Source organism: Eublepharis macularius, chromosome 19 (assembly GCF_028583425.1).
Source record: "Eublepharis macularius isolate TG4126 chromosome 19, MPM_Emac_v1.0, whole genome shotgun sequence".
Taxonomy (NCBI): domain Eukaryota; kingdom Metazoa; phylum Chordata; class Lepidosauria; order Squamata; family Eublepharidae; genus Eublepharis; species Eublepharis macularius.
Window position 1 is genome coordinate 9,940,744 of NC_072808.1, and position 26,441 is coordinate 9,967,184.

The 26,441-nt window shown below is 45.4% G+C and overlaps 1 protein-coding gene across 2 annotated transcripts in view; it reads left to right on the forward strand.

Annotated features, from left to right (window-relative positions):
* The window catches only part of STAT6 (signal transducer and activator of transcription 6), a 76,288-nt gene that overhangs the window by 21,221 nt on the left and 28,626 nt on the right, over positions 1-26,441 (forward strand). For both annotated transcript variants that reach the window (XM_055003199.1, XM_055003200.1), the window contains exons 2-10: positions 1,161-1,316; positions 3,148-3,286; positions 4,361-4,444; positions 10,330-10,459; positions 11,721-11,770; positions 12,722-12,879; positions 14,142-14,273; positions 18,438-18,626; positions 24,946-25,033. In XM_055003199.1, the coding sequence (XP_054859174.1) occupies positions 1,186-1,316; positions 3,148-3,286; positions 4,361-4,444; positions 10,330-10,459; positions 11,721-11,770; positions 12,722-12,879; positions 14,142-14,273; positions 18,438-18,626; positions 24,946-25,033 (1,101 nt within the window). In that variant the 5' untranslated portion in view covers positions 1,161-1,185. The remainder of the gene's footprint in view (positions 1-1,160; positions 1,317-3,147; positions 3,287-4,360; positions 4,445-10,329; positions 10,460-11,720; positions 11,771-12,721; positions 12,880-14,141; positions 14,274-18,437; positions 18,627-24,945; positions 25,034-26,441) is intronic.

A 26,441-nucleotide genomic window follows, 5' to 3' on the forward strand; every position in this document is an offset into this window, starting at 1 on the left:
TGGTGATATCATTTCTGGTTGTGCAGCAGGAAATGATATTGCGAGACTGTCTCCCCCTCCTCATTTATCTGCTGCTGTTTGCTAGAGTGAGGGCAAGTAAAGGGAGGCAGGCGATCCACTGCTTCAACTAGGGGAAATGGCGGTCCTAGTTCCTGTACCACAGTGGCTCTCCAAGGTGAAGGAGGTTCCAGAGATCTATTATCTGTAGGGTTACATTTATGCAGGGCTTTTTTTTCAGCTGGAACGCGGTGGAACAGAGTTCTGGAAACTCTTGAAAATGGTCACATGGCTGGTGGCCCCGCCCCCTGATCTCCAGAAAGAGGGGAGTTTAGATTGCCCTCCACGCCACTCCAGACTTAACACAGCTAACTCCTTTGGATCTATCTATTGTTTGTCTCTCTCTGTGGCCTGGATCATGTTTGGTCTGTGAAGATTGAGAATTTTGATAGCCTTGCCCAACATCTGATAAAAGTAGACTTTGGGGCTTGGATCGTAAGCAGTGTGAGCTCAGCTGCGCTCGAGAAGACAGCTTCCCCTCTCACCCCATCACTGTGTGCCCCCTGAAATTGTGTGCTTGCGAGCCAGTGCACTCAAAGGAACAGTGTGGGGAGCAAAACAGGATTTTGCAGCAGGAGAAATAGGCAGAAATCTCCTCCCCCCTCTTCCACAAATAGAAAAGCCCTGGGCTTTTTTTCTGGGGAAAGAGGTGGTGGAACTCAGTAGGCTGCCCTCGGAGAATATGGTCACATGGCTGGTGGCCCCGCCCCCTGATCTCCAGACAGAGGGGAGTTGAGATTGCCCTCCGTGCTGCTCGGCGGTCTGGAGATCAGGGGGCGGGGCCACCAGCCATGTTATCATTTTCAAGGGGTTCCGGAACTCCGTTCCACCGCATTCCAGCTGAAAAAAAGCCCTGGAAAAGACATTCTATCACAGGAGATGTGTCTGTGACATCTAAGAATCCAGGCCTGGGTCTTGTCCACATTTTTTGTGACTTATAATTTTCTCTATAAACAGTACCATAGATTATGTTGATGTTTACAATATTGAGAGTTGCCCGTTGCAAGCGGGAACGTTTATAAGTGGGCACTCCCTGAGTGGTAAACACTAACCACACGTTGGCCAATATGCTATAACTTCCTCTCTCTGCTGTGTTGTAACAGCCAACTTCTCCTTCTACATCTGTGGATGACCAATTCCAAGATGTCCCTGTGGAGTATGGTTTGTGACCTGCCTCCAGAGCAGTTCAATGGCTACTGCGAAGAGTTTCCTCACAGCCTGCGTTACTTCCTTGGAGACTGGCTCGAGAATCACCCGTGGTAAGTCTCAGGTGCGCCATGGGAGTCAATATTCCAAAATGGCAGCTCTGGTTTTGCCCAGATTAATTCTGACCATGCCAGGTTTCATTCATCCTACCCAGCACAGCTATTTGTAATATATACTGGTGTATTCTGGCAGCAGCTGGGAAAGATGCTGGCTTCCAGATAGCTTTAACGCGCTGCCTTCCTCAACCCAGATCATAAAGGAATCCTTACTTACAGTTGGAGCCAGTGAACTACACATGGTTCATTCAGAAGCAAGATACATCTTTATTGGTCCAGATTTGTTGTAGACAAGCGGTAAATTCATTATGACTGTTGCATCCTTGAGGGAAGGGGTCCGAACAAAGGGGGGAAGAGGACCATAAAACTTTAACACCTTCACAGGAAGCCTACAATAAACTTCTATATTGGAGGGGGGGACTACAATTCCCATGAGTACCAATCGTTAAAGGGACAGTACATAGTTCTGACTACACAGATACTGAGGCTTTCTAAGCTGTGGTTACAGTACATGGTGTATGACTGCTTTCTAGTAAGGCTGTTTATTTCCACTTCATAAACTGGAGAAATACCAATGGAAAAGAAGTTGTGGGGCTTGCAACCCCACTGGAATTTCTTGGGGCACAAGGGCGAGGTGGGCAAATTTTGTTGATTCCTGACTCCCAGGAATAGCTGGATGAAAATTGCCTCCCTAAGTAGGATCCAAGGCCTGGTTTGACGGCAGTCCTAAACTACTATCACGCTTCAGGTGGTGACTCAGGTATCTCACCTGTCACTTTAACAGTTCCACAGCTGCAAAACAGAAAATTACCATTCCAGCTTCGTGGCATGCTGCTTTTTGGCTACCATCTGCTGTGGGGCAACATATTTATTTCTCCAGCAGCTAGGATGAGAGGCGGGCAAAGAGACTGCTAGAAGAAGGTTTAATTGTATATGGCCAAAGGCCGTCACAATACAAAGTTAAAAACAGTAAAAATAGAAATCTATCTTACACAAAGAGACTGTGAGATGGGGACAGTTTCACACTCCTTTGCATTTCCATATCTGGAAATATCTCTTTGGGTGTGTCTGTGGACTGCAGCTCTGAGCAAATGCAGTCTCCAAAGAAAGCACCGTGCAATACAGATGTATTGTAACATGGAACTCAGAGCCAAGCTACAAATGATGCCTTACACAGGTTGGACACTTGTCACCTTCCCTCAAGTTTTGATGGGAGATGTAGGCATCCTGGTTTTACAGTTTGGCTCTCCATTACAGCTGCAAGACCAGGATGCCTACATTTCCCATCAAAACTTGAAGGAAGCTGACAAGTGTCCAACCTGTGTCAGGTGTCACTTGTAGCTTGGCTCTCAGTTCTGGAGCGAGCTGAGGGAAAGCAAAGGGGTTATTCTGATGGCTGTGCATGGGTTAGGGAAGCACTGTTATGTGTCCTGCTGGCCCTACTCATCTGTAATGATGACATTACACAATGAATGTTCGTCATTGCTGGCTTCTGTCACTAGAATGTTGGTCACAACGGAAGCTTGGCTTCATCCAGCAAGACAAGTATAATTCTAAAGGCAAGACCAGGGGTCATTTCGTAGAAAAAGAGCTGGAGGAACTCATTAGCATAACTTTTTTGCATATGCCACACCTCTTGACATCACCAGATAACAGGTATTATTATTGTTGGTTGATTGAGAACAATAACATCCACTGGGTGATATGTGAGTTTGGCAGGGCCAACCAATTCCAGGTTTTTAAAGAGGTGGATGGGTTCAATTTTGACTGTAACCATTTCAGCTTCTGCATCTGTGTGTGTGTGTGTGTCTCCTCTTGTTCTCCTCAGGGAATTCATCACCGGATCAGATTCTTTTTCTGCCTTCATGGCTAACAGCCTGCTTTCTGCCATGGTGGAGAGACTGCAGGAGTCACTGAACAACAACTGCCAACCGGGCTGTCTTCTTCAGTTCATTGCTAACTTAAAGGTACGTCTGGGGACCGAAATGGATTGAACAGGAAGGCGGGACCAGCGGCGCCTTCGGCCTTACTGCTGAGCGCGGTGTTTTCTGTGCTTATTGCTGGAGTTCTGTGCTTCCATTAACTTCTTGGTGAAGAACACTAGCTGTATCAGGACAGGTTCCCCTTTTATCTTGTGAAGGTCCTTGTCTCCTTTTATGACGTTGGGCAAAGGAAGGGAGGTTTAGCTTGGGTGGGACTCCTTTGTGATTCAGTAACACAACTGGGCATGTCCTTTCCTTGGGTTTAAGGGCTGGGATTTCCCCCTCCCCAAGATGGGCCTGATGACTAAACCGATTGACAAATTGCTCAGATACAGGACATCCCCTCAGAGTGATCTCCCTCCAGAGGGAGGAGGGCTTATTGGTGGAAATGGGAAGATCCCAGGTCCAGATAGACCCCCTCCGGGTATGGACTGTACTCTGGTTGCAGTTCCAGGCAAACGGGTCCTCCGACCTCCATATGCAACAGAAGGTGATGGCGGACTGTTTAGGTGCTAGAACAGATGGTGTGGTTTTGGCTGCAGGATGCATTCCCAAGAAAACCATGTAAGTAGAAAACTAGTACGGCACAGAGATGGGCAGGGTTAGAACCAGCTGTGCTAGTCTTCTCCTTGCAGAAAGTTGTTTGTTACTTGGGGGAAGCATTCAAAGAACTGTCGCCTACCTATAGTGGGAAATGATACAACCCATTTTAACCACCTTGAGATTCCACCACCTCAACCTACTTCATATGTAGATTATTTTTTAGAGTCAGTTTCCGGGACACGGTGTTACATAATGAACTATGACTGGCTCCAGCCTCTGCATCAGCCCAGAGTGGGTATTTTTGTGTGGCACTCCCAGCTCATAGTATAAACTTGCTCTGGAATTTGGGGGCTGGTGTGTGGCCCACCCCAGTGGCCTCAAAATCCTCTACCTTCACAGGCTCCGCTCCTCAAAGGCAGTGTTAGCCAATCTCCCGGGAGAGCAACTGTTGGGTCACTTCTCTGCAGGCTGAGAGATAAACACGAATAACATTCCTGTTCTTCTTTCTCGTGACAGAATACTTTCCAGAGAGATCCACTTCAGTTGGTCAAGATTGTGAAACAGATTCTGGAAGGGGAGAAGTTAACTGTTCAGAATAAGGTAAGATGTCCCCCTCACACACACACTGTCGTTCTAGACTCCTGAACTGTCACCTTGCTCCCTAAACACTACCCCCCTCCCTTTGACATCTACAATGCAAGAATGGGGACAAATGGAGTCCAGCAACTGTCAATCTCCTGACGCCTACAGGGTAGCAAATAATTTTAGCTCCTCGGAATTTCCCCCATGTTTCCTGCTTCTCTAGCAGCCCCATTGTTCCGCAGTTCATTGATGTGCCAATTCCCTGGGGGGAAATACCCTGTCTTGTTAATGGAGACTTAGGGCCAAGCTACACATGACGAATGACACTTGAATGGCAAGTGTATTTCTCCCTGTTCACTTGCCCTCCACTCAATCCACTTGCCGTTCAAGTGTCATTCGTCATGTGTAGCTTGGCCCTTAATGTGCAGAAAGGGGCAGCTGAAGCTTCTCAGGGCATGGAGGTAAATAACATTACCTGGTAAATAACATCCTAGTAAATCCTGACCTGGATAGGCCAGGAGAGCCTGATCTTGTCAGACCTCAGAAGCTAAGCAGGGTTGGCCTTGGTTAATAATTGGATGGGAGACCTCCAACAAAGACCGGGGTTGCAGAACCACCTCTGTCAGTCTCTTGCCATGAAAACTTCACCAGGGGTCGCCATAAGTCAACTCTGACTTGAGGGCCGGATTTCATTTCTAACCTCTGTTATTAAAGGGACAGGCCATCTTTCTCCAGAGCTATTGCAGCTCAGCACAGTACAACAGCCCCAGTTCTCCAATCCTGCGCTTTCCTCTCTACATGCCCCCATGTCTATTATTTATTATTTTGGGGGGGGAAATTACCTTTCCAGGAACCTGCTTGAGGCTGCTTGCAAAGTAATAAAAAAACATTAAAAGATATTAATTAAAATCCAGCATTAAAATCAACCCAGCACAAAAACAGACGGTACAAACAGACTGCCGACTGCTTAAAATAAGAGTTTTCAGTCTAGAATAGTATTAAAAGATGAACCCATTAATGAAAAGCCTTAAGGCCTAGCCTGGATAAACAGAAGCCCTTTTTCCTGGCACCTACAATAGAGCAACTAGGTGAGCGTCAAGCCCTGTTCATTCCCTCCCGAATTATGGCTCACCATTCCACAAGTCACTTATTCGGAGGTGAAAGCAACTTATTGTGCAATCCTAGACAGAGTTACTCCAGTCTAAGCCCATTGGGTCAATGGGCTTAGACTGGAGTAACTCTGTCTAGGATTGCACTGTTAGATTTCTTACTAATACTGTCTCTCTTGGGATGCTCGAAGATGAGAGGTATTACTTTGGCCACTTTCTTACCTGTACTTTACAGTGGTCCTTCTCAGGGTTGCTTTCACTGCTGCGTTGTCTGTCAGTCCTTTATCATAAACAAAAGAGACAACCCAGCTACTCAAAGCCAAAAATAAAGAGGAAAGCCCACAGCCTGGGCTAAAGAACAAAAATGTCACTCAATGTAGTAATCAATAGGATCTATTAGAATGAACTCTCAAAAGTCCTTTATCTTAGGGCCAAGCTACACATGACGAATGACACTTGAACGGCAAGTGGATTGAGTGAAGGGCAAGTGAACAGGGAGAAATACACTTGCCGTTCAAGTGTCATTCGTCATGTGTAGCTTGGCCCTCTGGCAGCTGTCAAGCAGAAGTCTGAAAACTGATTCTACCCAGGCATCACTGTCTTGTTGTGATCCTTTCAGGCCCATAGGAGACACTGGACAACTTGAGAGGGCGGGGACAGTCGAGAACCTAGCGACAATTCGCAACCCAGGGGATGCTTCACCACGACACATTGATTGGAAGGTTCCTGGTTTTAGTCCCAGTAACTCCCAACCCCTTACTGTAGGAGTCTGAAACTGATGGCTCTAGACTAGAGGTGGGCACAAACCGGAAAAGTACCAAAACGTGCGGTTCATGGTTCATTGCGTTTCACAAACCACAAACTTGTCCCGGTTCATGAACTGGCTCATTTGGTTCGTGAAAACATCACTTCTGGGGCGGCGGAAGGTCTACAGAAAGCCCCTCCCCCCGTTGCCTAGGAAACTGATCAGCGACAGGCTGTCTGCAGTGATGAACCGAAAAACAAACCAAACGAACCAGATTAAAGTTTGTGGTGGTTTGTCAAAAATCGGCTCTGACGAACTGCTGGTTCGCGAACCACGAACCGGCGCAGTTCATGATGAACTTGGTTCGTATTTCAGTTTGTGCCCGCCTCTACTCTAGACCCAAATGTGGCTCAGGCCAGAACTAAGTATGGGTCTTTAAAAGAAGAAATCTTTAAAATAATGTGTATCAGAGATATTGGAATGCTAGAAAGGAGTGGCAGGAAATTCTATGGGACTAAAGGCCTTCTTGGAGATTTTTTACAGAAAGGGAAATGATAGAGGTGAGTCATTTCTGAGGATGCAAAGCACGAACCATGTGCAGATTTATGGCAGCGCTCTCAAACTATTACACAGGATCCTCCTATGTGTACATGTTCCTTACCACTTGCAAGAGTGCCGCTTGCTAATAAGGGACTTGCAACAGCCAGTGTTTGGGCTACGGACATTTTCCCTATGTCAGTTATCAGAACCTTAAAACTGTATGTTTTCAGTTATGGAAATGGACTCCCTTATACTGGCTCTTTGTTGATCCTTTTTCTGGATTTTGATGAATTAGCTTTTCAATTATAAAAGAGTGCTGTCTCCTGCCGTACTCTTTCCCATGCGTTTGCACCATCTGTATGCCTGCAGCCTACTCTTTCCTGTGGCTGGTATTTCCAAAGCCTGAGAAAACGGCACAGATCAGCCTCTTCTTTCTGATCTGCGAGGAGGGTAAAGGAGAGCCCTACGAGTGTTTTGCTTGAACTCTTGGTGTCTTCCTACCAAGAGGCCTCCAAATCTGGGCTGATGTGCCCATCTCCTGCCCCACATGGAAGATGGATGCTTTACTGTGGAAGGGTTGGGAGGTGCTCCGTCCCTGTAAAGCTGCAAATCCTCAAAAGACTTTAAATATTTATCTTAGAGGGAAGACAGTTTTAAAAGTAGCAGAGATAGTTTATTAGTGTTGTCATTGCCTTCCCAAGCACATGTAAATGTTTCTGTGTCCTGGAGCGAGCTCTGGCTGAGAGAACCAAAACAATGTTGAAGGTTTTCAGCAGGCTTCAGTTGGAACAAGGGGAAAACTGGATCTGGTGGGGGAGTATTGGTTGCTGCCTATGGTGTCAGCAACACACACAACCCTGCACGCTTCAGATCTCTACAGCAATTCTGCAACTGTCATTAAAATGTGTGATTTGGAGTGGGGAGTGGGGGGGGTAAGGTGAATGGTGAACATATATAAAGGTAAAGGTAGTCCCTTGTGCAAGCACCGAGTCATTACTGTCCCATAGGGGGATGTCACATCACGACGTTTTCCTGGCAGACTTTTGTTACGGGGTGGTTTGCCCTTATCTTTCCCAGTCATCTACACTTTACCCCCAGGAAACTGGGTACTCATTTTACCGACCTCGGAAGGATAAAAGGCTGAGTCAACCTTGAGCCAGTTACCTGAACCTGGCTTCCACCAGGATCAAACTCAGGTTGTGAGCAGAGCTTGGGCTGCAGTACTGCAGCTTACTACTCTGCGCCAGGGGGCTCCTGGACAGATGAACATATATATGTGTGTGTGTATCCAATATATAATATATGCAATATATGCAATAACAACAACAACTGCACTTATAAACCACTCTTCTAGACAAATTAGTGCCTCATCCAGAGTGCTAAACAAGTTAGTATTATTTTTATCTGCACAATACAGCTGAGGAGCTGGGGCTTGAAGGAGTGGCTTCCCCAAGGCCACCTACTGAGCTCATGGCAGGAGTGGGATTTGAACCAGTAGAGTGCCGATTCACAGCCAAACCACTTAACCACTGTTATACAGCAGTTTATATACCGCTCTTCTAGACAAATTAGTGCCCCAGTCAGAGCGGTGACCAAAGTCAGTGTTATTATTATCCTCGCAATACAGCTGGGGAGCTGGGGCTGAGAGGAGGGGCTTACCCAAGGCCACCTACTGAGCTCATGGCAGTAGTGGGATTCGAACCAGTAGAGTGCTGATTCGCAGCTGAATCACTTAACCACTGTGCTACAGCAGGTCTAGTGCCACGTTAATGCAAATGTGGCCCTAGACAGTGGTCACCCAACCAGACGTATGAAAGGTGGAGCAAGACTGAAGATTGTCACTCTTTAGTGTTTTCTGCATGGAGAAAAGGCTTCTGTGGGTTCCCCACTGCAACTGCCAATACAGTGCAGTAGCAATGGGGCTTCCACTTGGCAGGTTTCCCCACATTCTCCCTGCCCCAGTGCCCCTGCAGTGAGCTTCCCCACCGTACACCACCAGGCCTATTTCGTCTTTTTCAAATCGGCAATTGAATATGGTCATTTCAGCGGAATGACGGATTCAGGTTCTCTAAATACTAAATAAAAGTCTCAAGACTCCTTTCCTTGAAGAGATATGCCTTTCCTTTTTTAAAACAAAAGCTGAGTATTCAGAAAACATGATACACAGCCAGGGAAAACAGCTGGCATTTGGGCAGGATTGGCACAATCCCAACTTTCCTGCCCACATGACGGCCCTCAAGGCTTTGTTGCAATTTTACACAAAACTTGGCAGCAAAGAAGGTTTGGGAAAGATTGGAGAAAAGCCAGGAAAAATCCCAGAGGTGTACGAGTGCATCGCAATGACATGGGGAATTGCTTTCCAACAGTGCTGAATATGGAAAACAGTCTTCCTTGGCATGGGAAGCAACTTTGTGAATCAGCTTGAAAGTTCATATTTCTGTAAAACAGGTTTATTTATTTATTTGATTTGTATTCCACCCTCCCTACATCAGCAGGCTCAGGGCAGGCTGAGAAGTAGAAGCTGCCTGACTACCCGCCTGCCGCGTCTGTTTTCACCCGTAGTTGTGCCCTCAATGTGAAAGCGGCATGCTAGTCATATGGGTCCATTTTCCGCTACATCTGTTGTCTTCAGATGCATGGTGGGGAGACCGTCAAGCGGGTCATGCAGCCCCACCTGCTGGGTCGCAGGCCCCTAGGAACTGCCATTTTTGTTTGACTGTCCTGTTGTTTGGATTATCCTACTGCTAGCATACATGCGTAGAGACCAAGGTCGCCATAACTCCTGTGTTTCATGGCAGGCTTATAGCAGCAACCGGCACTTGCTAGAAAGGATTCCTCCTATCTCTGACCCTTGGCTTGTTCCTCATGATGGCACACCTCTTGGTGCTCAGCTTTCATTCCCTGTCCCTGAGTCCTTTGGTCTGCTGCATTTTGACACGAGTGAGGTCATAGCTCCTCCTTCCCCTCTTCCAGTCACACAGGCTTGCCGTCCTCCAGGTGGTGCCTGGAGTTCTCCTGGAATTACCATGGAGCTCCAGATTCCAGAGGTCCATTCCCTTGGAGGAAATGGCATGTTAGGAGGGCAGACTACCTGACCTCTCATCCCACTGAGCTCCCTCTTGTCCCCAAACTCTACCGTCCATGAGCTCACCCCCAATTCTCCAGGAATTTCCTAATCCGGAATTAGTAACACTGCTGTTATGTGATCATGTCCGATGACTTCCTGTAACTGTGCACACAGCTCAGTGGTTCCTGTGCCTGGAAAGACTGAGGGCCAAGCTACACATGACGAATGACACTTGAACGGCAAGTGGATTGAGAGGAGGGCAAGTGAACAGGGAGAAATACACTTGCCGTTCAAGTGTCATTCGTCATGTGTAGCTTGGCCCTGAGAACTCCCTTCCTGAACCACAGCAGGCTGAGTTTATAATATCGCAACGCAGTTGTTCTGCTCTACGTGCCTAGAATAATAAGCAGGGATGAACACGTCTTATTTCTGCCTCTTCTAGTCGCAGCACATGCCCTTCAGCTACTACTTCCAACAGGAGGAAATGAAGTTTGGATTTTATTTGAAGAGTCTGCAATACAAGTTGCAAGAAATCCAGACGCTCCACGGGAACCTGAAGGACGGCTCAGGAGGTAAGGGCTTGTAAAGTCTAGAAGGTTGTAAGGATGGAGGGTTGAAGGGAGCTGTCGGTGGTGAGGGTTCAAAGCAGCTTCTTTTCCAGCAGTAATTACAAGACCGAACCTTTATCGGCATAACCGTAACAGTGTCGAAAACAGGCAGAGCCTGTTAATTGTTAAACATTCTAAACACACTTCTCCTCTTGAGTACACAGTAAAGGAAGTTTGCCACCATTTCAGTGACTTCGACTTGGGTTGAGGCTAAAAAACTCACTATCTTACTCTCAACAGATTTGCCCTCTAGCGATTGCAGTAGGTAATCCAAATAAAATGCACATAAATCATCATAAAACCTGCACGATAAAAGTACATGGGCTGTATCCTCGATTTCCAATATCCCACAGGGGCATAACCTTTCTCCAAATGGGATTTGGAGCACATTAAAATGGGCCAACATAAATGCCCCTTGAATACAGGGATCGATTAAACAGGAAAAATACTCTGCTGGCGCATCACTAAATGGAATCCTCCATTGAACAGGAGATCAATGTCCCGAAGCGAGGCTTCTAAGGTCTTGCATCTCCATGTCAATTAGCCTCTGTTTAATCCTAACAAAAGCATTCTTCTCAGATAGCAGGTACAGATCTTCTATGTTGAGCCCCATCAATGTAATTTTCCTTTCGATATAGTTCAACCAGTCACACGTGTAAGACTCACATAACATATACATTATGAGACTATTAGTCCTGCTTCGAAAATGTAGGCAAAGCCAGAATTTGAAGGTTGAGATCCATGCCTTTGTAACTAAACATCTCTGGTTTGTCTCGAGGCAAATTGCCGCATAAGGTACGCAAGCTGGAAGCCCCAAGATTTTCCTAAGAAATTTAGATTGGACTCTTTCGATCGCTTCATTGGAAGCGGAAATCCAAATAGGAGCACCATAAAGTAGCTTAGCGCATATTTTATAGTTAAACACTTTAAGGACAGCAAGTATAAATTGATTTCCTTTCGTGTAAAAGAAGCGAGAGATTGCGAGTTCACTTCCAGCAGTAATTGCTGGGCAGCAAATGCAAACTGGAGAATCTTTGCAGATGTCGAGGCGTGTTACACTTTTTACTGATTAAATATGGCATTGAAAAACAAGCCGATAATGCTCAACGGTTGTTACAGCCTCTCATTAGGCAGTGTTATTTTTGTAAGTGGCCTGGAGCATGCTATATTCATGGAAAGGTGGAATACGGATCCCCTAAATAAACTGTCCCTTTGCAATTGCCAGGTTCTCTGCAGATAAACACACTGGATCCACAGTTCTCGTCACAAGCGAATGTGAGTACTCCTCTTTGATTGGGCAGTTCCTTCTTTCTGCAAACAATAGCTTGTCTCCTGGGTTCCATTTCCACAAGTTATTGTCTTTATGTTACCAAAAGTGTACCCTGCAGTATCCTTGGGGAGAATTGCATTTAACTAGACGAGCAAAATGGTAGCCTGAAGTTCGGGGGGTGGGGGGGGTGGGATAAGATTTCTCTCCATCAGAGATGCAGTGCAGATGCAAGAAAAACTTTGCAAGTCTATTATTCAAGAAGGGATTCTGTACAAGTTTTTGGTTGGTGGACAGAGTTTTTTTGGCAGTGCCAATAGCTGTCATTGGAAGGGTGTTAAGAGAGCTGGGCAACGCCTTAAAGACAACCCATCACAACTGCCTGTGGTTTTTGATGGCAAGTATGGTTCATGCTAGACATGGGCATGAACTGCGGGGAAAACCAACTGTGTGGTTCATGGTTCGTCACATTTCATGAACCAGGAACTTACACGAACTTGCCCTGGTTCACAAACTGGTTTGTTCGGCTCGTGAAAATGTCACTTCTGGGTCAACAGAAGATCTGCAGAAAGCCCATCCCACCGTTGCCTAGGAAACTGATTGATCGGCACCAGGCTGTTTGCAGTGATGAACCGAAAAACGAACCAAATGAACCAAAGTTCATGGTGGTTCATCAGAAATGGGCTCTGATGAACCGCCGGTTCGCAGACCACAAACTGGCTCGGTTCGTGACAAACTTTGGTTCGTATTTCAGTTTGTGCCCGTCTCTAGTTCATACTTCTTCACTCTCCTTCCTCCAAATAATCAGAGTGTGAGACTTGTATGTTCTAAGGGAAAGTTGTGATTTTCGTTTCTGGGCCAGATTCCAGGTTTTGTGCATACCACAAGCATATGGATTTTGTCACTGTGCATCTGGTCCTTTTCTTCAGTCTACCAAAATAACATGCCTCTTCTTCCAGTCTCTCCAAACCCTTCACGCGCTGTTCCAAGAAGTAGCCAAAGAGCTGGAAGCCACAAAGACCCAGCTGCTGAAGAAGCTTGACTTATGGAAGGGGCAGCAACGGCTGGCCGGGAACGGAACTCCCTTCGACGAGGACTTGGCTCCACTGCAGAAGAGGTATTGCTGCAAGTCTCATTCACAGAGCTACTACTCTGGAACTGATGGAGGTTTTCAACCCAGGCTTCAATGAATCTTGTCCAGTTCATATTGACGATAAGGAAGCCTGAAGTATAATTGTGCCCACTACTCTTTGGCACTGATCATGTTGCTTAAATGGGCATCTTAGGGGCAATGCAGCATCTCCTGTGGGTCCACCTTCTCTCACGTATCCTCATCATTACAGCCATCTCATCAAGAAGAGCCTGGATGGCATTAGCAGATGTGTAGATTCCCCTCCTTCATCTGCCACACCCAAATTCTGCGCCAAGAAAAGCTGAATTCTGCAGCCTGCGGAAATTACACAAATGAAGCAGATTTGCAGAGTTTGTTTCACTTTGTGGGCTGCCTTGCGTAATTAATTCTGGAAAAGAGCAAGAGTCCAGCAGCGCCTATGAAACTAACAAAATGAGTGGTGGCGTATGAGCTTTCGTGAGCCACAGCTCACTTCTTCAGATATCTGTCATGAAAGTTCATACTCTACCACTAATTTTGTTAGTTTTATAGGCGCTACTGGACTCTTGCTCTTTTCCACTGCTACAGACAGACTAACACGGCTACCTGTCTTGATCTATAATTAATTCTGGTTTTGCTAATTTTGGCAGTGTGCAAAGAGCTATAATGGGTGTTAAAACAACCTGCTGGAAACTCCTTTTAGCCACCTCTTTGGCTTCTGAGATTTCAGCATGTATCTAGCAACTTGCATCTAAAAAGGAAAAGTTTGCAAGGTGAGCAAGCTGATCCCCACACTTTTGCTGTTTTTCTGCAGAGGAAATAGGATTGGAGTTTTAACGTCTCGATAAGGTTTGCATTTTCGGTTACATTTGTATTGTATATATTAATACTGTTTTTATTTAATTTTTTTTTTAAAGCATGTAATAACCCACCTTGAATCTCAGCGAAAAAAGTGGACTATAAATGAGATAAATAAATAAATTACAACATGCACACATCCTTGTTTATGTGGCATAACCATAGACAGATAGGCAGGGAAGCTTTCAGTTGGAAATGTTGTGCTAAGCTTGCCTGCTGATTAGCAAAGAAATGCCTTTGCTAGGACTAAAACGGAACAAAGAATGCTAAAGTTAGATGTAAATGTAACCACCGCACCTCTCCATCAACTGGTTGGTTCTTGCTGCTTGTGCAAACTTGGTTTTTACATGAAGTTGGGATTGGTGGGGGGGAAAGGAACAACCCAATTCATCAAATGTGTTTCCTGACAGGTTTGAAAGCCTGTTGGATATTTGTTTCCAGTTCCGCCTCCAAGTGGTTGCCTCTGCAGCCGAGCTAGGCCCTGAACTTCAGTCTTGCCTTCAGGAATGTCTGGAGAACATCTTCAATGCCCTTGTCAAAAGGTAAGGAAGAGCCCCTTCCCTTGTCCAGGTAGATCCCCTTCCCTTGTCCAGGTAGATCATAGAACCGTAGGCCTGAAGGGAACTTGGTAGCTGCCATTGAGTGCAGTCTTTCGTCTCAAAGCACAGCCTTTCTCTTACCCCAACTACCCACAAATTAAAGCTTCTACATCTCGGAGCCAAGCTACAAGAGATGAATTACACGAGGACGTGCACGTGAAGGTAGTTGCAGCGTTAGCTGGGAAGCTGAGTTTTTAGAGAGATCGGAAGGCTTTGTCAATTTCCTTTCTCTACAGAGCCAGTAAATATTGCTCCTCAGAGGGTTTGTTAATTTCCTTTTCTCCTCCTAGAAGGGGAGGTGAAACTGACAGAGCCTTTGGGAGGCAAAGAGGAAATTAACAAACCCTCTGAGCAGCAATCTCCCTGGCTCTGTAGTGAGGGGAAATTGACAAAGCCTTCCAATCTCTTCTAAAACTCAAGTTTCCCAGCTAACATTGTGACTCCCTTCACGTGAGCATCCTCATGTAATTCGTCTCTCGTAGTTTAGCTCTCATTGGGCCAAATTCCAGGAAGGGGACCTCCTCAAGTTGCAAAGCAGGTAGCCCCAGGTTTAATGAGAACCTCATTAAAGTCACTGCAAAGACAAACAGGCAAATTTGGGAGTCTGCAAAAGGGTCAGTCCCCTGGGGTGGGAGAGTGTCATGGAATCCATTCACCAGCTTAGGGAATCGTGACCCTTACACAAGATCACTTCAGTGGCAGACCCTGTGACAGAAGTGAGGAGTCCTGGCTCCCAAACTCTGTATTGTGACCAGGGGTGTGCACCCAAAAAAGATTCTAGTTTACCTGAAAAGAATCCAGAATAACCCAAAACCAGGTATTTAAACTACTCCGGTGTGCTCTGTAAATGTTTGTTTTTTTTATCCGGTGGGAGCACACCAAAGCTCAAAGCAGCAATGTTCTTGCCATTTGCAAACAGCAAGAAAAGTGCTGCGGCGGCTGCCATTCTACACAAAGCTTTCCAAAGTGTTACAAAGCATTTCAGAAAGCTTTGCTTCGGTATTTCCAAATTGGCTCAGCAATGCTGGGGCCTATTCAGGAATACCGAATCTTTCCAAATCGGGCCTGATTCGGTTTAAAAACCCGAATCGGAAACCCAAAGCGCACATCTCTAATTGTGACTCAGTAAAGATCCCCGTGTTTTCCTGCCATACTGTTGTGAAGGACTTAACTAGACTTTATAAGAGAGATGAGGCCGTGGCTGCCACTTGCTGGCAACGTCTGGCTTCACACAGTACAAGGTGTGACCTCGTTGTGCTGTGAATTCTCCAATCCACCACCTTGGATCTTTGGGAGGGTAATGCACAGCACCCCTCCCCATACTGTGTAGCAATAGATGTTGTTGGGAAGGGAAATGAAAGTAAGCAGACAAGTGGCAGCTCCCTGTCTCTTGCCAAATCTTAACTTCTATAAGATCCAACAAAGAATACAGACTATCAGCTGCTGATTGCTTAAGAGTGATAACACATCTGCCTGAGGATTTAAGATGTGCTACTGTTATGCTACTGCCGCCTGGGAGAATTTAAGACATTTTTTTGTGCAGTGTTGTTAATTCTTGAGGTTGATCCGTTCTGTTTCAGGCACTTGGCAGTGGCTTTGTGTATGATTGAGACGATCCCCAACCTTCGCACAATTCACTGTAGCGCAGAATATTTATTGCTACCTGTTCCATCTTGAATCTAAGTGAAAAAGGCAGATTATGGCTGCTTCCACACATGTTGGATAATGCACTTTCATTTCTCTTTAGTAACCATTTGGAACTGGGTTTTCCTCTGTGAAACAAAAAACCCACTTTCAAAGGATTGCTAAAGTGCATTGAAAATGCATTATTCAACGTATGTGGAAATGGCCTATATTACAGCGTTAGAGATAAAACACTGTCCATATTCATGGCAAACTGGAAATCCTTTATGGACTATCTGCGAGAGACTAAGGGCCAAGCTACAAGTGACGAATGACACTTGAACGGCAAGTGGATTGAGTGGAGGACAAGTGAACAGGGAGAAATACACTTGCCATTCAAGTGTCATTCGTCACTTGTAGCTTGGCCCTGAGAAAAATGAACGAATGGTTTGTGGGTTTGATTTTTAAGAATTAGGTTTTGAGATATCAAGAAGATGAGACGCAGAGAAAAGACACTATTGAGCCCACAAGCTGATTGATAATAAAGGAGGAAGCGTTGTAGGCGAAAAACTGTAACGGATAAATAATATGCTCATTATTACTGCTTTTACTATGTAGACTGTTACAGAGGGCCAAGCTACACATGACGAATGACACTTGAACTGCAAGTGGATTGAGAGGAGGGCAAGTGAACAGGGAGAAATACACTTGCCGTTCAAGTGTCATTCGTCATGTGTAGCTTGGTCCGTAGTTATGTTTTTGGCGCTTCGTAGTTGTTTCTTTGTTACGTTTTACTTTTTCTCTTTTACCCTATCTTTTAACTTTTCCACAATAAAAAAATAAACTAAAAAGAAGAAAGGCAGACTATAAATGATCTAAATAAATAAAAGAATTTAAAAGAACTTGCCCCTCTTTTCTCCTGCTCTGGGGAACTCAAAACAGCTTCTGAAATGAAGTCCACAAACCAAAACGCAATGTAAATAAAGGCATACAACCTCGCAGGTTCTCCCGTATACCCTTGAAAGCAGGTGATAAACCACCAGGTTGTGTTGGCCTGGTACTGGTTCTACTTCTATCATCACAGTTCACACAGGGCCACAGCTGAGAGCACAAGCTAAGACACATATGGCTAAGAGCCTTTTGGCTCACTCCTGTGTCTTAAAAAACAATTTGTGCATACTTTGGATATGAGCTACATTGGTTGTCCTTAAAACCGCATATCACAACTTGATTTTTGAGCCTCTGTCTTCCAAATTCACAAGGCAAGGTTGTTTATGACCAATAAAGATTGATGAAGCTCCGTATCATGAATTGTTTTTTGGATCTCTGGGCCAAGCTACAAGTGACGAATGACACTTGAACAGCAAGTGGATTGAGTGGCGCGCAAGTGAACAGGGAGAAATACACTTGCTGTTCAAGTGTCATTCGTCACTTGTAGCTTCACCCTCTGACTTCCAAATTTACAAGCGCAAGGTCATTTATGATTGATGAAGATTGAAGCTTTATTGTACTGTGTATCACCAATTAGCTTCTGAATTCCTGATTTAAAATTATTTGTATAAGGTCGCTCGATGGATAAAGATTCATACATTGAAACAGGAATGTAGTTAGCATCCTGTCTTTGGGCCAAGCTACACATGACGAATGACACTTGAACGGCAAGTGGATTGAGTAGAGGGCAAGTGAACAGGGAGAAATACACTTGCCATTCAAGTGTCATTCGTCATGTGTAGCTTGGCCCTTTGTTGCTGTTACGTGCCATTATAGCTTTTTAATTTCTTATAGCCTTCTCAATTGCAGTTATTATGTTTTTGTAATTTTGTAATTATAATCCTTTTACATTTTTGCAGTTTGCATCATATGTACCTTTAATATTCTTCCTACGTATTCACAATCTTTTTTAGACCTCTGGTACTCAGTACCCTCTTTTTTTCTGTCATTCAGAGGTTTCTGAAATGATAGTCCCGTCAGCTGAGTTTTACAAGAAGGCCATTTTGAGGAAGGGGTGGAGAGTTATGAGTCAGGGTCACCTGCACATTCACCCCCACCCCACACATACAAGTAGATTGTCAACAAGTGCACCATCACAGCTATGAGTCCAGTAGCACCTTTAAGACTAACCAACTTTATTATAGCATAAGCTTTCAAGAACCACAGCTCTCTTCATCAGGCATCTGACAAAGAGAGCTGTGGTTCTCGAAAGCTTATGCTACAGTAAAGTGGGTTAGTCTTAAAGGTGCTACTGGATTCTTTACTATTTTGCAACTACAGACTAACACGGCGAACTCCTGTGGATCTATCACAGCTATTACACTCCTTTCTTGCCTCTCTGGGCTGGCAGTTGTGAACGGGGATGGGAAGGAACTCTTCAGAGGGCCGGGTTTGGCCTCCAGTTTTTGATCAGCGTTTACAGTCTATTCCTTCCAACCTGGGAAGAGGCTGAGGGCTGATCCTTTCTGACCTCTTGTCTGTGTCTCCTTAAAGTGCCTTCCTGGTGGAAAAACAACCGCCTCAAGTTCTGAAGACCCAAACCAAATTTCAAGCCAACGTCCGTTTCCTGCTGGGCCCTCAGCTATTCAAACCTCCGCAGACTTCTTACTCGGTCGTGGCCAACATTGTGACGGAGAAACAGGCACGGGAGCTGGCTGCTGGGCATCCTGACGCCAGCCTCAGGTGAGCGAGGCCATTGATTCTGCATTGCCAGTCTTCCTAGGTTGATTTAAGGATGTCTGAGATCAAGATTCCCTGAGCACAGCTGTTTGGCTGAGCAATAGGGTCCTGGTTCTCTGACTCTGAGGGCCAAGCTACAAGTAATGAATTACACTTGCCTGGCAAGTGAACAGACAGAGGGCCAAGCTACACATGACGAATGACACTTGAACAGCAAGTGTATTTCTCCCTGGTCACTTGCCCTCCACTCAATCCACTTGCCGTTCAAGTGTCATTCGTCATGTGTAGCTTGGCCCTCACGTGTATTCTTCCCTGTTCACTTGCCATTCACTTGCGCTCCACTTGATCAAGTAGAGTGCAAGTGAATGGCAAGTGAACAGGGAGGAATACACGTGACTCTGTTCACTTGCCAGGCAAGTGTCATTCGTTACTTGTAATGCGACCCAGGGCCAAGCTACACATGACGAATGACACTTGAATGGCAAGTGGATTGAGTGGAGGGCAAGTGAACAGGGAGAAATACACTTGCTGTTCAAGTGTCATTCGTCATGTGTAGCTTGGCCCCCAGAGCTGGAGGGGAAACACATCCTCTTTCTTCAGACTCCCTGGACCCTTGGCTTCTCTGCTACAGCACTAAATTCTGAGGGGCAAGGAGGTGCTGTGAATAACCATCAGCAAAACCCTATGTACCAGCATGAAGCACATTTGCAAAGTTTTAAAGAGGTTCCTCTTTTAAAATGGCAGCCGAATGTTGCTTAATTGAAAGGCTAAAACTGAATCCTCCATCATAACAACAACAACAACAACAACAACATTTGATTTATATACCGCCCTTCAGGACAACTTAATGCCCACAAAGAGCAGTTTACAAAGTATGTCATTATTATCCCCACAACAAAACACCCTGTGAGGTGGGTGGGGCTGAGAGAGCTCCGAGAGAGCTGTGACTGCCCCAAAGTCACCCAGCTGGCTTCAAGGGGAGGAGTGGGGAATCAAACCCAGCTCCCCAGATTAGAGTCCCGTGCTCTTAACCACTACACAAAAACGGCCTCCTTGCATGTGACATCTCCTGTCTATTCTCACCACCTATTTCCGCAACTTTCTCTTTCTTTATCCCACATTTTCCAAGCACGCAAGGCTGTCATTCCAATTCTCAGCAGAATTACTCTGTGTGCTCCACAGAGAGGGAAATCAATGGTTAAACATATATGCCTCTGAACCCCGAATAGCCACTTTGGTAGGAAAACATTGTTTATTTGTGCAGATGGAAGATTTATAGGCAGTCAGGAGGGGTGCACAGAAGGCAGTTAATAATTATTTGACAGCTGGCACCTGTGCTGGGAAAATCCATCCTAAACAGAATTACACACCACTAAGTACGCTGAAGTCAACAAGTTTACAAGGGCGTAACTCTGCTTATGGCACTGTACCTTGTTGGAATGGGCTACAGCTGAGATCAGCAAGCAGGTAGTGTAAGATACACAATGATTTAGCATCCTGTTGCGTTTGCTGTGTTGACATTGCTGTCCTGCATATGCAATTTTACATGTCTCCATCAAATTGATGTGCCAGGTGTCTGCCAGCATCAGATAGACAGCAAATCAAAGAATCTTTTGGGAGTCCAAAACTTGGCTGTCTCTTGGAAGGCAAAGGAAACATGCCTTTTCCGTTTTGAGCTGTAATTGTAGAAGCGGCACTAACATGTTAATAAGAAAACTGTCTTTTAAAATGTGATACCTGTGACCCAGATGGTGCTTTCAGTTACAGTTTCGGTGCTGAAAGCTGCCAAAATCATAATTATAGGCTATGCAGGTGACAACTTCCATAATTTATAGCAGAGGGGAGAGGTGAGATGATTGATTTAATGCTGTTGATAATGTGCCCCAATTAATGCAAGGAAACGGGTGGTTTCTCTGCAGCCCCCCTGGCTCCCTAGCTTATCCAGCCTGCCTGGGGCCAGCCATGTTCCCTTGTTTGTTGGAAAGTCCCAGTGGTTTGGGGCAACTGCTGGTGAAAGATTTGGGGAGAAGAGGAGAGGGGTTATTACTCTTCTTCATTAGGCTTGCTAGCTCTTATACAAATGGCATCCTGCCGTGCCTTCAGGTCATCTCCTGCTCTGTAACTGGAAGTAACTTCGCCATCTCATGTTTTCAGAGCAATCCTAGAGCAGGGTTGGCCAAACTTACTTAATGTAAGAACCACATAGAATAAATGTCAGATGTTTGAGAGCCGCAAGACATGATGCATTGAAGTGACTTCAGAGGATGAGATGGGTTTGGGGGAGTTTCCTGAAAGTGACATCACAGGAAGGGGTGGAGTTTGGGTGCAGTATGGTGGAAGTGACATCATCGGAAGGAGTGGAGCTTGTGAAGAGCCATCACCCGACCTTTGATTTGGAAGTGACATCACAAAAGTGATGCCACATCCTTGCTAGACTTCACCCCCAAAGTCCCCAGGTGTTTTCTGAGGGCCAAGCTACACATGACGAATGACACTTGAACGGCAAGTGTATTTCTCCCTGTTCACTTGCCCTCCACTCAATCCACTTGCCGTTCAAGTGTCATTCGTCATGTGTAGCTTGGCCCTGAGAGCCAAGCTACAAGTGACGAATGACACTTGCCTGGCAAGTGAACAGACTCACGTGTATTCCTCCCTGTTCACTTGCCATTCACTTGTGCTCCATTTGATCAAGTGGAGCGCAAGTGAATGGCAAGTGAACAGGGAGGAATACACGTGAGGGCCAAGCTACAAGTGACGAATGACACTTGAACGGCAAGTGGATTGAGTGGAGCGCAAGTGAACAGGGAGAAATACACTTGCTGTTCAAGTGTCATTTGTCACTTGTAGCTTCGCCCCGTGAGTCTGTTCACTTGCCAGGCAAGTGTCATTTGTCACTTGTAGCGTGACCCTGAGAATGAAAGTTTGCCTGCCTGGACTCTATATGCTTTTTTAAAAAAATCTTTATCTAAAACATTTATATACCACTTTTCTGAAAATAGTAACCAGTGTAAGTGGTTACATACTTGTAGGAATAACCGGCCCAAACCTACTTTGGGCACTGAAAAGATCACTCCTCAGAGGGTTTGTCAATTTCCTCTTTGCCTCCCCCAGAGAGGAGGTGAAATTGACAGAGCCTTTGGAGAGGCGAAGAGGGAACAGATCCTCTGAGGAGTGATCTTTGCTGGCTCTGTAGAGAGGTGAAATTGACAGAGCCTTTGTCTTTGTCTTTTTAAACTATGCTTCTCAGCTAGCATTGCACTTCCCTACATTTGAGCATTCTCATATAAGATGTCTTATATAGAGAGTCTCTAAGACAGTGTCTGAGGGCCAAGCTACACGTGACGAATGACACTTGAACAGCAAGTGTATTTCTCCCTGTTCACTTGCCCTCCACTCAATCCACTTGCTGTTCAAGTGTCATTCGTCATGTGTAGCTTGGCCCCCAGAATCTGATCTCAGATGACCGTGGGCAATTCTGAGCTTATCTAAAGTGAAGAGAAAGAGGCTAAATTCACGTGTGCTACTTAACACATTTTCCAGCCCCTCTCTTGCTATTGGGGCCCACGTGTAGTGCAAACCTTTATCAGGCTTCTGATCTCTGGCCATGCAGGAAGGCTGATCAACGATTGCATTTCAGCCTTCCTGAACTTTACAATGTGATTTCCGTCAAGGTTTCGAGAGAGAGGGCTGTAGTTGGCACCATCTCTGGGCTGTCTCTCTTCAGCTAGCAGTTCTGAGGGGAAAACTGAAAACAACTTGGAAGCTACTGCCTTTATATTTGGATTTCTTTCCCCCTTTTTGATTTATGAATTTAAAAAGAAAATTCCTCAGTGGATGGGTGGGTGTATGTGGTTATCTGATATGTTTTTCCAGATAGTGCAAACATCTTCCATTTCTTTGGTACTTAGAGCCAAGCTACAAATGATGAATGACGCTTGCCTGGCAAGTGAACAGACTTACGTGTATTCCTCCCTGTTTACTTGCCATTCACTTGCTCTCCACTTGATCAAGTGGAGCGCAAGTGAATGGCAAGTGAACAGGGAGGAATACACGTGAGTCTGTTCAGTTGCAAGGCAAGTGTAATTCATCACTTGTAGCTTGGCTCTTAGAGTTAATTGATAGCCCTGATCTTGTCAAATCGCATAAGTTAAGTGAAATAGGCAGGCAGTGTTTTTCTCCTGCCATGAAAACCCCACCCTGGGGTGGGGTGGGGGGTCACCATAAGTCAACTATGATTTGAGGGCAGGATTTCAATTTTTGGAGTTAATTAAATATTGAAAGTGTATCCCTGTATAGATGTGGTTTTGGTTTCACTAATGCACATGGATAAAAAGCCACCGCTGATTTCAGTCGCTTCTAGTTGAACAAACAACTGACTTTGTACAATTCATATTCATAGAGCTGGTGTGGCATAGTGGATAGAGTGTCAGATTAGGATCCTAGGAGACCCAGGTTCGAATCCTCACTTCTACCATGGAAGCTTGCTGGGTGACCTTGGGCCAGTCATATTCTCTCAGCCTAACCTACCTCACGCAGTTGCTGTTGTACGCAAACAGAAAAGGGGAGAATAATGTTATAAGCCGCTTTACGTCTCTGTCAGGAAGAAAAGTGGGATACAAATAAATGCATATAACAGTATACTGTTTCCATGCATTTTTTTTCTGTTTTTCAATAATCTTTCATGAATCTGTTCTGCAAATTATGGTTGCAGCAGGGGCTGAACCAAACAACTGAAAATGAAGGTGATTGCTAACTCATTTGTGACTGTATCTCTGTGGCCCTATTGGCTAGCATGTATGTCCTCCCAAGTATGGTCAGTAAGCATTTTTTAGTTTGTTTTAATGAAATATATATAATGAATGATGAATTCATGAATGAATATAATGAAAGATGAATTCATAAGTATGCATATGTCTCTTTATACTTTTTTTTTAAGTGCAAGGCTACTTGGTTTGCTCCCAGTGAAAATAAGATTATCCTTTTAAGCGTTATGCAGTAGATAAGGGGCAGTCCTTTTCTCTATGACTATTGCAACCAAATTGTTTAGTTCCTGAGGAGTTAGCCGTGTTAGTCTGTAGTAGCAAAATCAAAAAGAGTCCAGTAGCACCTTTAAGACTAACCAATTTTATTATAGCATAAGCTTTCGAGAATCAAGTTCTCTTCGTCAGATGCCTGATCAAAACTGGGCAGATACAGAAGAGGAGGGGGAAAGAAAGAGAAAAGGGAGGGGGCATAAATCACAAGAAGGCAGAATGCAATTAGCGTGGAGGCAGTCAAAACATTCCTTTGCTTGGAAATGTAAACATCTCCTTTTGGTGTGCAGTCAGTTTGCTGTATTAGTTTGCTGCAGTAAAAGCCTCCAATTCCTATGTAGTATAAGCCTTCGATGACCACAGGTGGTCCACGATGACCTGTGGTCATCGAAGGCTTATACTACATAGGAATTGGACACCTTCACTGCTACAAACTGACTGCACACCAAAAGGAGATGTTTACATTTCCAAGCAAAGGAATGTTTTGACTGCCTCCACGCTAATTGCATTCTGCCTTCTTGTGATTTATGACCCCTCCCTTTTCTCTCTCTTTCCCCCTCCTCTTCTGTATCTGCCCAGTTTTGATCAGGCATCTGATGAAGAGAACTTGATTCTCGAAAGCTTATGCTATAATAAAATTGGTTAGTCTTAAAGGTGCTACTGGACTCTTTTTGAAATTGTTTAGTCACTCTGAAGAAGTTATACCTGTCTCAGGCCATCTGCAGTTAACAAACAACAACAACAACAACAACATTCAATTTATATTCCACTCTTCTGGACAACTTGACACCCACTCAGAGCAGTTTACAAAGTATGTTATTATTATCCCCACAACAATCACCCTGTGAGGTGGGTGGGACTGAGGGCCAAGCTACAAGTGACGAATGACACTTGAACAGCAAGTGGATTGAGTCGAGGGCAAGTGAACAGGGAGAAATACACTTGCCGTTTAAGTGTCATTCGTCACTTGTAGCTTGGCCCTGAGAGAACTCTGAGGGCCAAGCTACACATGACAAATGACACTTGAATGGCAAGTGTATTTCTCCCTGTTCACTTGCCCTCCACTCAATCCACTTGCCGTTCAAGTGTCATTCGTCATGTGTAGCTTGGCCCTGAGAGAGCTGTGACTGACCCAAGGTCAGCTGGCTTCAAGAGGAGGAGAGGGGAATCAAACCCAGCTGTCCAGATGAGTCCTGCCGCTCTTAACCACTACACCAAACTGGCATCAGGTACTTGCTGATACCTATATTCATGCTCTCTTTCTTCGGATCTCTGTTTCTGTGTTTCAGTGAAAACACCGGAGAAATTGTGAACAACTTGGCGCCTCTCGAGACCACTGCTTCAAGCAGTGCTTGCTGTGCGACCTTCAAGAATATGGTAGGTGAACTAAGGGCCAAGCTACACATGACGAATGACACTTGAATGGCAAGTGTATTTCTCCCTGTTCACTTGCCCTCCACTCGATCCACTTGCCGTTCAAGTGTCATTCGTCATGTGTAGCTTGGCCCTAAGACAGCCTTTCTATCCCACGACAGCTTCATGAGGGGTGGAAAAGAAATCTGCTAACCGAGCATGGGTTAAATGTTGGGATAAATATGTATGGGTGGAGCCTGGGGTAAAACAAGTGCCCCACTAAGAGCCTCGCTACAAGTGACATCTTCCACGCGAAGGGCACTTGATCATTTTCGCAAGTCTTTCTGGGTACTGAAGTCCCTCTCCCACACCCCTTTTCCTTCTGTTCCTTCCCGTCTCCGTTAGCACGGCTGCCTGAAGAGACGGAGAAAGCCTACGAGAGCAGCTTTTGCAAATCGTCTTGCTGGGGGGTGGGGAATGCTCTAGAGAAAGCTGACATGTGAAGTCCTCCCCTCTCTGTTAGAACTGTTAGGATCGCTGCCTTAAAAGTCAGAGAAAGCCTGCGTTTGCAAATCGTTTCTCTAGTCGCAAGCCTGCTCTCAATGATCTTTGGGGGCGGGCAGCTGCAACTTTCTAAGCTTTCTCTAGAGTATTTCCCCCCCTCCCCGAGCAAGACGATTAGCAAAGTTGCAGCGGGCAGCTCGGGGAGGGGGGGAATACTCTAGAGAAAGCTTAGAAAGTTGCAGCTTTCTCTGACTTTTAAGGCAGCGATCCTAACAGTTCTAACAGAGAGGGGAGGACTTCACATGTCAGCTTTCTCTAGAGCATTCCCCACCCCCCAGCAAGATGATTTGCAAAAGCTGCTCTCCTAGGCTTTCTCCGTCTCTTCAGGCAGCCGTGCTAACGGAGACGGGAAGGAACAGAAGGAAAAGGGGTGTGGGAGAGGGACTTCAGTACCCAGAAAGACTTGCGAAAATGATCAAGTGCCCTTCGCGTGGAAGATGTCACTTGTAGCGAGGCTCTGAGTGAGTTTATTTATTTACATCATTTTCAGAGCCAAGCTACAAGTGACAAATGACACTTACCTGGCAGGTGAACAGACTCACGTGTATTCCTCCCTGTTCACTTGCCCTCCACTTGCGCTCCACTTGATCAAGTGGAGAGCAAGTGAATGGCAAGTGAACAGGGAGGAATACACGTGAGGGCCAAGCTACAAGTGACGAATGACACTTGAACAGCAAGTGGATTGAGTGGAGGGCAAGTGAACAGGGAGAAATACACTTGCCGTTCAAGTGTCATTTGTCACTTGTAGCTTCGCCCTATGTCTGTTCACTTGCCAGGCAAGTGTCATCCGTCACTTGTAGCTTGGCCCACAGTCTGTTGTTCTCACTAGGAAACAAAGTAGATTACATAGAACAAGTCAATACAATCA